The following is a 10,657-nucleotide window of genomic DNA, read 5'->3' as shown; positions in this document are numbered from 1 at the left end:
TGAGGACATGTTGAGGCAGGAGCCTGCCTGGCTTGTTTACTTTGGCACTGGAAAGATATTTTGTCACCTCTTAGAACCACAGAGTGTTAAAGTAGATGGGCCCTGAGAGATCATCTGATTCAACTCCCTTGTTTTACAAAGGAGGAAACTGAGGCCAGAGAGAAGAATCTTCTTGTTCATCCCTGTCTTTCTCTGCCCTACTGATGTCGAGTGGTAGAGCAAAAACTGCTAGCTGTCTCCCCCCACCCCTTCTCTCCTTCTTTGGGGAGACCTCTAGACTGTATTTTCCCAGGCTCCTTTGTAGTTTGGTGAGCCATGTGACCATGTTCTCACCAGTGGAATGTAAGAGGAAGTGATGCAGGCGCTTCCAGGCCTGGCCCATCAAAACCTCCCATGCTTACACCTCCATGCTCTCTAACCTCTGGCTGATTGGCATGTCAATGCCCAGAGCAACTTTGGAAGGCACATGTCAGAGAATGGCAGAGCCGCCATAGAGTGCCTCTGTAAATGACTGTGAGAAGAGCCACCCCAGTCATCTGAGCATCAGTGCCTAAGACTCATAAGTGAACAAGAATTAAATGTCTGTGGGATGAAGTCGCTGCATTCGGGGGTCTGTTTGTTACTGCAGCTTAGCCTAAGCCTAGTCTAACTAACACGAGCCGAGTTAGGGAAGCCTCTGCAAAAGCTCTGACTACAGGCAGTATCAGGTGGTGGAGACGCTGGGATCGCTGACGATTTTACCGTCAACTTCGTTGGAGTGCCCCCCACTCCTACCTCCAGAGAGATTAGAAATGCCTGACTCCCAACTCACTCAGCCTTGGAATATAGTCTGAGATGGCTTGCCACCTGTTTCCTTCTAGATCAGTGGATTCCCAAGGCTGGAATGAATCTGAGAGGTTATCTGATGTATCCCCCTGGCCCAGATGGGGTCTCTTCTAAGCCATCTAAGAATCTTGTCTGGATTTTTATATCCCTGGGAAAGAAACATTATAAGTGTCCCTTGTACACTTGTTTATACCTCCTCGCTACTGTCTCAGAAGTTCTTTCCAGTTAACCAGTTGCTGTCGAGTTGACTCCAACTCATGGTGACTCCGTGTGTGGCAGTGTAGAACTGTGCTCCACAGGGTTTTCAATGGCTGATTTTTTTTGGACGTATATCTTGAGGTCTTTCTTCAGAGGCACCTCTGGCTGGACTCAAACTTGCAACCTTTTGATTAGAAGCTGAGTGCATTAACCACTCAAGGACTCCGAGAAGGTCTTTACTGAACCCTAAAACATCAGAGCTGGAGCACTCCTTAACAACCATCTAGTTTTGCAGGTGAGGACTGAGGCCCAGATCACACAACGAGATAGTGGTAAAGTCAGGACTAGAAACAAGGACTTAAGTCTATTACTCTTCCCAAGATTCTATGTGGTCTCAACTCTCCCTTGCTGAGATGTAGCCTGTTTTTTTCTTGTTCTCTCCTAGGCAGAGATGGAAAAGGGCTGGAATCTACCTTCACTGTGACCAACCTTTCCAGCTTCTTCATGTGCCTCTTGCTACTCGTCCACAGGCTAAGCCCTACCTAGCTGTGACAGTTAACTTGAACTCAGTCATTTCTGTTAGAAGATTAGAGAGAGATAAGCCTGTGGTGCTTAATGGGAGGAGCAGGTGGTGGGTGCATATTTGCTTTTTGGGCCTTGGTAGTAAAGGCAGATTCTCCAGTGGGATCTCTAAATACACAAGGGAAGCCCGTAAGGGTCATTAAATCATTAAACCTTACTGGTTGCCTAGAAGGACAACCCGTGCTGTGTGAAATGCTCTCTGTGAAGGGAGAAAGGAGCTGTGACCAGAGCCTCCGAGCACAGCGTCTTGGCTTGTTGGAGCTTGTCAGGCTGGGTCTGGGCAGCTGCGCAATCCTGCCTGTTAACAGGAGAGCAGGGTCCAGCAAAGTTGAGTTGGGGCCATGAGAGCGAACTGAGTTATTTACAGGGGAATTCTTGTTTTGGTACTTTCCTGGAGAGACCTGGACATTCCATAGGAGAACCTTGGAAAGCTGGGTTTGTTTTGAGGTTCTTTAAAAATAAAACAAAATCAAATCAAATCTTTACTCTTTTCTTCCCCATTTAAGGTGTGTTTATATGGAGCACCCTTTATGTTTTCTGCCAAATGACTCACAGAGTGACCACTGAGTCACTAGAAAGTGGGCCCAGGACACTGTGATCTGCTTATTCCCCTAGAGGTGGGTCAAGGAGATCTGGAGACAGAGTACCAGAGAGGGGCAGAGAAGTAGGGTGGAGAGGCAGGCCCAAGGGAGGAGGCCATCCTCATTTTTCTGAGAATTCAGTGGTCAGGCTGGGATCCTCAGCAGAACTGACAAGTTTCCCAAGAAGCTCCAGTATTCGTTTCAGTGGCGACATTGTTTGAATTATTGCAAATTCTGAGTTAGGGGAACAGAAGTAATGAAGCCACATGGAAGTATCACTTCATCTTTAGCGCCAGGATCTTGAGCAAGTTTTGTCCCCATTTTGAGCCCCCTTTATTTTCACCTATGAATGAGCCTTGCACTCCTAAATTTAGACATTTTATTATTTTTTATCAGCGGCTGGGGGGTATGGACACACGTGGTATGTAATTTACCAAGAAAATGTGTTTGCGCTGAATCTTTGAAATTCTCTCCTCAAGATTCCCGTTTAAATTCAGTGATCTCTACATCCTTTTGCTGAATTGTCATCCCGCATCCCTTTTGCTGATGGTAAGTTTGCCCAAGCCCTGCCTGAATTCACAGTTTCCTTTTCCCTGCGGCATGTTTGGGTGTCCCAGCGGCGACATCCCTGCAGAACTCTGGTTTGAGCCAAAGGCAGTGGTCGAAGGGGAACGAAATCCAGGCTCCAAAGGCGGAGGGGAAAGTGATGATTCCCACGCTGGCCCGACGGTGAGTGAGGTGTCAGCCGTGGCAAGACCAAGCACCACACAGCCCCGGGGGCCTGGAGAAGGGGTAGTGGTGGGAGTGGGTGTGCTTCCAAACAGTAAGGGGCGGTGGCCACGCGGTCTGGGGAGCAGGGAAAGGATCCCGCTTTTGTATCAAAGCACCTTATGTAATCTAGTTTGTGCCAGTCACATCCTCCGAGTACCTGCTCTTCTCAGACTTAGCGTCTGTTTAAGGAGTTGGGAACTTCTGGTTCCTGATTTGGAAGACTCGGCTGTTCGGGTTTTTCTCCAGAAAACAAAGCAATGCTAAGGGGGTGAGAGGGAGGACAGGGGCGTGGGACAGAAGTTGCACTGCGGCTCTGCCGACCTCATGCCGCTACCCCGGGCCAGGCCGATCTCCCGGGCGCCGGCCCCCGCCCCCTTCCTGCCCTCTCCCCGCCCCCGGCCGCCCGGTGATGTCAACCCGAGGAGGAGCCGCCCGCCCGGCGACCCGCCCGGCTAATTAGCATGGAGCTGCTCCGCGGGCCGCCTCCGCCGCGCCCGCCCGGCCCCCGGCCGCCCTCCCGCGGCTCCGACAACTTTTGAGGCGGGGACTGCGCGCGCTGCCTCACTCGGCTCACTTCCCCGGCCCCGCGCCGCACCGCCGCCCGCCGCCTGGCACTCGCGGCCGCCCCGCGCCCGCCCCGCGCGCCGGGCATGTGAGGCGCCCGGGCGCAGAGACCATGGCCTCGCCGCGCGCCTCGCGGGGGCCGCCGCTGCCGCTCCTGCTGCCGCTGCTGCTGCTGCTGCTGCTGCCGCCGCCGGCGGCCCCCGGGCCGCGGGGCCAGCCGCCCTCCCCGGCCAGCCGCGCGCCGAGCGGGGCGCCCCTCGCGGACGCGGGGCTGGCGCGGCCGCCCGAACCCGGCTCGGAGCGCGAGCTGCAGCCGCTGCCGCCCCAGCACAGCCGCGGGCCCGCGCCCCCCGCTCCCAGCCCCACGCCCTCCGGGCCGGGCGTCACGACACGGCGGGGCCCCTCCGGCCGAGGCAGGAGCGCGGGTGAGTGAGAGCCGGAACGGGCGCCGAGCGAGCCAGGGCCGGGGACCGGGGGCGCGCCGCGGGGCTGCATCTCCGGCCTAGGCCCCTCTGCGCTGCTCGGCCCGGCTGGGGGCTTCGCTTCCCGGCGCGCGTGGGGTCCTCGGGAGGGCGGCGAGTGGGGAGAGTGGATTTCCCGGACGCTTGCGCTGGTGGCTGGACCGGGGGTGTAACCATCCCGTCCGCCCCCATCCTTTGGAAGAAAACTTATCATCCCTGGGGTACCCTGTTTCGCCCTACACATCTCCTTTTAAAAAAGAAAGAACGCTTCCAAAGCGCTTCTCCCACCTCTGAGGTGATAACACACGGCTCGTCCATTCCCCAAATTCAATCTTTCTTTTCTTTAGATGCAGAACTAGCTTCTCCAGGTGCAGAGCCTCACTTCCAAGTATCAGTAACTGATGTGTAAAAGAGTTCTAGCACCGAGGATTTTGCAATGAACAAAGGAGTCGGTTCGAAACAAAACACTCTCCCCCAAGTCCGTTAAAAAGTTATTCTTTCCTGGTTCAGTCCCAAAGCAGAGTCGCTGGGAGACGGTTTGCAAGGTTGAAACCCTGCAGGACAAGCTGGCACAGGACGGTCCCCGAGCTCCCTCGCTCCTCAGCTCCAAAGGCAGCCACTGCGGCCGGGGCAGGTAGCAGGAACTGGCCTCCTCTCCTCCGAACCTTTCTGTCCAGTTCTTTCTTTCGGCCTGGAAGAAAATGCCAAGGACTGAGTGGGATTTTAACCATAATAACATTGGGACCTTGGAGACAGCACCTCTTTTGGTCTCAGTTCCACCATCTGTGTAATGGGAGTAATGATCCCTGTTCCTCCTGGCCTCCTAGTGATATGTGACAAAGTGAAAGTAAAAATAAATGGAAAGTGCTTTGAACAAAGTCAGCAACATGGTAGTGTTAGTCTTTGCCTTGCTGTGAGTGACACAGGGTATCCCTTCTCTCAGAGTTACCCTGGGGGAGCAAGGCTGCTTGCAGCATTAGGTTTTGACTTTGAGTTTAGGCGAAGGTTGAGCAGATTTCATTGGACTAATTGACAATTTATTTCAGTTTCTCAGATCACACAAACTTTTTGGCATATGAATCAGCTTGCTCTATCAAGCCTACGAATGCTTCTTGTAGTTGAATAAGTAAAGTTTTTGGCTTTTTTTTTTTTTTTAAATCAGGGGTCCTCTAGTCAAAACTCAAGTTCATATTTGGCCGTACTCCCATCATTGCAAAACGCCTTGCCCTTGTGAACTTCTACATCACTGGCATGAGATTGAGAAACTGAGGGAAAGTAGCTTCTCAAGACCTAGGAAACACATTCCGTTGTAACTCTGACTTGAGATAACTTACAACATACATTGGTTACTTTCCATGGGAAAGATCGAGAACATAAAAGATGTTATTTCCTGACTTTCCTGTCTTAGAAAAGTAACCGAGGAATACTGTGTGCTATTTTGTGAGTTTTTCTAAATAGAAACTCAAGTTCAGGGACTTGAGGACATGGCAGAGGAAACACCCAGGAAATGAAGGCAGGTTTCTCTGGCTGGTCTTTAGGCTTTGGTAGCTGAGGGCCCGTGATCTTGTTGTTAGGAGGTAGGTGGAGGGGATGCTGACTTGCAGGGCCCTGGGGGGCTGAGGTGGCAGGGGAACCTCCTTGCTTCTCTCCTGACTGGGAATCCCCGTAGGTCATGGAGAGGTTAAATGTTATGGAGAGATTGGAAGAAACTGGCTTAGGGGCTCAGCAATCTCCTTTGCCTAGCTAGTCAGAGACCTCCCCTTCATTAGAGGTGTGGCAGGTACAGCTGCCAGTCTTGTCTTTGAAACCTTCGTAGTTTGATTCATTTTGGAAAGTGAGAGTTTTGGAGGCTTCAAGTCCATGCGTCACTGGGAAGAATGCATCCTAGAGTCCCAGAAAGCAGTTAGGGAGGACTCAGGATGGTCTAAACCTTCTCCTACTACCGTGGTCTCTCTTGGGATCACCTAAGAAGTGCCGGCTCTTCAGCTGATCCAAGGTGGGATCTCAGGGGAGATGTTAGAAAGGTGGGGTGAGAAGAGATGAAAATGATTCTCTGTTCAAAACTGCTAGAAGTGACTAGTACTTTTGAGGATCCAGGCATGACCTGTACTTGATTTCTAGTGATGGTTCCAACAGTGTCACTTGGGGGAAAAAAAAAACAACAAGAAAACCAGTGGTAGGTAATATCAGAGATTCTGAGTTTCCTAATAACCTCTGAAGATTTTCTTCAGAGCCTTTTCATGAGCCGCTGTGTGTCACCAGGTAGTATCAGCTATTTCACAACGGGTAAAGTCTCAGTCCTGAAAGGGCCTAAGGAGGTCATCTGGTCCCCCCTGCTGCAGCTGTCTGCCCTCCACAGCATCCCTGACAGATGGTCACTCAGGTTCTGTATCACCATTTTGTATTTGGGGAGTTGCTTGTTCCTGCTGGTGATGAGCCCCGTGGTCTTACAAACAATGTGCTTCGTTTGGTTGTTGGGGAAACAGCCTGCAGCCCCTTCTGCTGCAGGGATATTGTTGGTCAGTGCCTCGCCTTTGTGGCTTGGTCTTCCAAATACACTGGTGTCAGGAGCAGGGACCAAAGATGTCCCCAGAGGCCACTCTGTGACTCCTTTTCTTCCCTGTGGTCCACTTCCAGCCCTTTTCCTCCTCTTGGCAGAGTTCAAGGCTCTTGCTGTTGAGTAATTATTTCCATTCTGTATGTGGGCTCTCTGCCTGCTTTGAGACGACAAGTCACTGGAGAACAGTCCCCTGTTTGTACAGCCATTGTTAAGCTTTTGTGCCCACCTGCCCACGCTGCTGGCTCTTCAGCTGATGTGTATTGCTGGTGCCACAGCCACTGGTGACAGGGAGGATGCTGAGTCCTGGAGGTTTTCTTTTTCTCTGTGTTTTTAACCTCTCGAGGTGTCTGAGCTGCAGTTCAGATCTGGATGCTAAGCTTATATTAATGTCTTGGTTTTTTTTTGATCCAGAGGCCATGGCTTAATTGTGAGGTTTGTAGATGAGAGGAACAAAAAGGCTTAAATCATAATGAAAGTCATTGCAGAAGGAAAGAACTTTCCCACCCACAGAGGAGATGATGCTGGAACAGCCAGCCGAAGGAATAAAAATCTTAGAAAAATGCACCTCCCTAGAGTAAAAGTAAGGGAGCCCTGGTGGCCAGTGGTTAATCACTTGGCTGCTAACTGAAAGGTCGATGGTTTAAACCCACTAGCCGCTCCACAGGAGAAAGATGTGGCATTCTGCTTCCATAAAGATTTACAGCCTTGGAAGCCCTGTGGAGCAGTTCTACCGTGCCCTGTAGGGTCACAGTGAGTCAGAATCAACTCGATGGCAATGACTTGTTTCAGAGTAAAGGAAGCGCTAGGAGGCCAGCCCCTTCTGAGCTGTTAAATAGCTGTCGCCTGAGTTGCCATAACTGTGTGGGCCAACTTCGTCATTTAGCCTGGCTGCTGGGAGACCATTACACGGTGACCCGGCCTGGGAGAGAGGCAGCCCCTTAGGGAAGAGAGAGTGGCTTTCTTCCAGGAGGCAGGAGGCTGGCATTCCTGAGAAGCCTGCTTGCTTTGATTGGGGGGTTGGGGGTGGAGGGGGTGGTGGTGGTGCCCCAAATAGAAGGAGGGATGTGGGGAAAGGGACTCTCAGTGATGCGTGTGTGTTTTAAAAGCCACATCCTTTTAACAGGGCAAGAGCCCTTTTCTTGCCTCCCTCCATGTGAGCGTGCAAAAGCTGAACTGATACTTCCTGGGGGAGAGCTGAGTGATGTAGGCAGAGGGAGAATGCAAGGTGTTTGCTGCCCACTGGGCGGTTACCGCATCCCTGGTCCTGGAGAGCCGGGGAGGGGCCTGTGCCCTCCCGGTGATCCCTTCTCGCCTTCCAGCAGCCCTGCCCAGCTGGCTGAAAACAGAGTTCCTGGAATTAAACTTGTCATTGCCCCAGAGAGTCAGAAAGAAAGCAAAGAACAGACGGCAGTTGAGGTTTTGCTAGCCACTTATTGCTGTCTTCAGTGGCTTCCCTCTGTCCCAGTCCCACCCCAGCCCCCTCCCTTTTTTTTTTTAATGAACGGAGGTTTCAGCTGTAATAAAGCCACCTCCCTTTGAAGAAGCCTGGGAAGCAACAGAGAAGGCTAGTGTTGGCCTTTTTTTTTTTTTTTTTTTGACTCCTAGGCTTTCAAGCTGGCTTGGCTTCCCTTTGAGCACCTATGCGTGGTTGGTGCTTTCCCACGCATTATCCTATTTATTCCTCAGAACAATGCTGTGAGGGATATTATTTCCCTTTTCCAGTTGGGGAAGCTAAAGCCTGGTGAGTTTAGATCACATAGTAAATGGAAGAGGCAGGATTTAAGTCCATTTTGACTAAATCCATTTGCTCTTTCCACAATATCATGAAATCTCAGTTTTCTTATCTGTAAAATGGGGCAATAGTTGTCCTAGACTGCCAAGATCCTCTCCAGCTTGTCATTCTTTTTCCTGTCTTCCTCAGTCCCCTGCTCTTGTTTGTTTCAGAGAATAGGGTCCAGGATTGAGGTGGAAGAAGAGATAAGGAGATGGGAATGGTAAGGGGGACAGTCTGCAGAGTACCAACCAAACAGTTGCGATCAAGTTGACTCCGACTCATGGTGGCCCCGTGTGTGTCAGCATAGAACTGTGCTCCGTAGAGTTTTCATGGCTGTGACCTTTCAGAAGCAGATCACCAGGTCTTTCTTCTGGGTTGCCTCTGGGTGGGTTCTAACTGCCAACCTTTTGGTTAGTCGTAGCTCAGTGCTTAACTATTTGTGCTATCCGGGGAGATCCAGAATTAATTTATGTATTTATTTATTTGAGGAATTGCCTGAGATAAGACTGCAAGCCTTTATAAAAACATGTATGAAATAGAATTTTGCATCGATATTACGAATTTTGCCCTATTTATATGCCAACTCATAGGTTACTGATGCTGAGGGCAGCTACATTATTTATTAACCAAACTGAAATGAATTGGTGGTGTTCTTAATGGACTGTCTTCTGGGAACATGGAGCATTGGCTGACACTATGAGGCAGTTGTTATGTTCAGTAGGAGGAGAGGTTAAAAGTACTCGTATTCAGTGCCATAAAATTGCTTTCTTTTTGAAGTCTATGCCCTCTTGTGCCCGCTCAGTCTTCATCCTGTATAAAACCAAAAAACCAAACCCGCTGCCATTGAGTCGATTCTGACTCATAGCGACCCTATGGGACAGAGCAGAACTGCCCCATACGGTTTCCAAGGAGCACCTGGTGGATTCGAACTGCCGACCTTTTGGTTAGCAGCCGTAGCTCTTAACCACTATGCTCACCAGGGTTTTCTCATCTTGTATAGGCAGATGTTTATCCCGTCTTTTCTCTCTCCTTTTGTTGGAGTGTGGCAGATGTCTCAGTCTGTGTCACATCTGACCAATTGGTAAATCGGGAAGTGTTTGCTGAGGCCTTCCCTGTGGATGAGGATCTGTGGTGGGTGATAGGGAGGGCTTCTGTGGAAGTGCATTTTGCCCCCCTGGAAATATGCATCGAACTGGTAAAAAGTGAAATAATGATGCAAGAGGTCTGAGTTCATAGCTAAAGACGTGGCAAGAAGATCAGAGTGACCAAAGGAATGGTGTGGCTAGAGAAGGACAGCAGCATGGAGGACTAGAGAAGAAGACTTCAGGGAGAAGGAAGGAGTTGTTTAGTGGTTGAAAGTTGACTAAGGATATGGAGAGACAGAGAGGCAGGGTGAGTATTGGCATCAGCAAAGTCCCAGATACTGAAAAGCTCAAGGCTTTTTAAATGGAGGTGGTCACTGCTTAAGAAAGGCCAGAAGAGAAGACTTGGGGAGGCTAGTTATCCCTCTAGAATAACCAGAGTCACTGAAGACAGGACTGGAGAGGAGATTAGGGCAGATCGTGGAGGGCTTCAGAGACCTGTTGAAGGTGTTTGGTTTAATGACATCTCCATTGTGGAGCCCTTGGTGGCTTTTGAGGAGGGGAGCAGTGGAGTTTGCTGGTTCCTTGTTTGTGATTGGTGCTGGGGGCTCTCAGATGAACCACAGATGAGCCACTACTGTCCAGAGTTATGTCTGAAATATTGGAATGCTGGCAGGCATTATACCAGATGTGTTGGAAGGAAAGGACTGAAGACAGGGCATGGACTAGAATGGAGGTAGGGGAAATGGAAAGCGAGGGTTGAAAGGGTCCTTTAAAAATGCAAAGCAGAGGGATTGGGGACTGGCTGGCTTAGAGACAACAGAGGGTGAGGAACCAGGGATGAGGGCAGAGAATGCAGAAGAGCTGGTTCGTCACTGAAGAGGTTACTTTAGTTTTAGTAACTTTCATTATCAAGGCTGCAGCGTGTCCTGCTGAGAATTTACCGCTGAACTAGAGAGGAGTCAGGGCTAGATACAGCCTGGTGGTGCAGGAGTTGAAGCCACAGAAGAGGAAACCAACTCGACAGAATGGAGAACATTCAGTGTAGACAGTGGGGCAGGAAGAGGCACCTGCCAAAAAGCCAGCCGAGCCTGAGGGTACCGTGAGGGCTGGGGCAGCTTGGAGGCTGGCTGTAGATCGGCAGGTGATGTGAATATAACACACGGCTTATGCATAAAATGCAACGAAGACCTATGCAAGTTAATACATAACTGCGTGGACCTGTGATCTTATCTGGGTGCCATCCAAGTTAAAAGGAA

General features: G+C 50.6%; 1 protein-coding gene across 4 annotated transcripts in view; it reads left to right on the top strand.

Moving 5' to 3' along the window:
• The first annotated feature begins 3,633 nt into the window (after window positions 1-3,633).
• Window positions 3,634-10,657, top strand: part of HEG1 (heart development protein with EGF like domains 1) — a 109,187-nt gene continuing 102,163 nt past the window's right edge. For all 4 annotated transcript variants that reach the window (XM_064292600.1, XM_064292554.1, XM_064292516.1 and 1 more), the window contains exon 1: window positions 3,634-3,946. In XM_064292600.1, the coding sequence (XP_064148670.1) occupies window positions 3,634-3,946 (313 nt within the window). The remainder of the gene's footprint in view (window positions 3,947-10,657) is intronic.

Source organism: Loxodonta africana, chromosome 1 (genome assembly GCF_030014295.1).
Source record: "Loxodonta africana isolate mLoxAfr1 chromosome 1, mLoxAfr1.hap2, whole genome shotgun sequence".
Classification (NCBI taxonomy): Eukaryota; Metazoa; Chordata; class Mammalia; order Proboscidea; family Elephantidae; genus Loxodonta; species Loxodonta africana.
The sequence above is the reverse complement of the archived record's forward strand: the minus strand, read 5'-3'. Positions and strand labels throughout refer to the sequence as shown.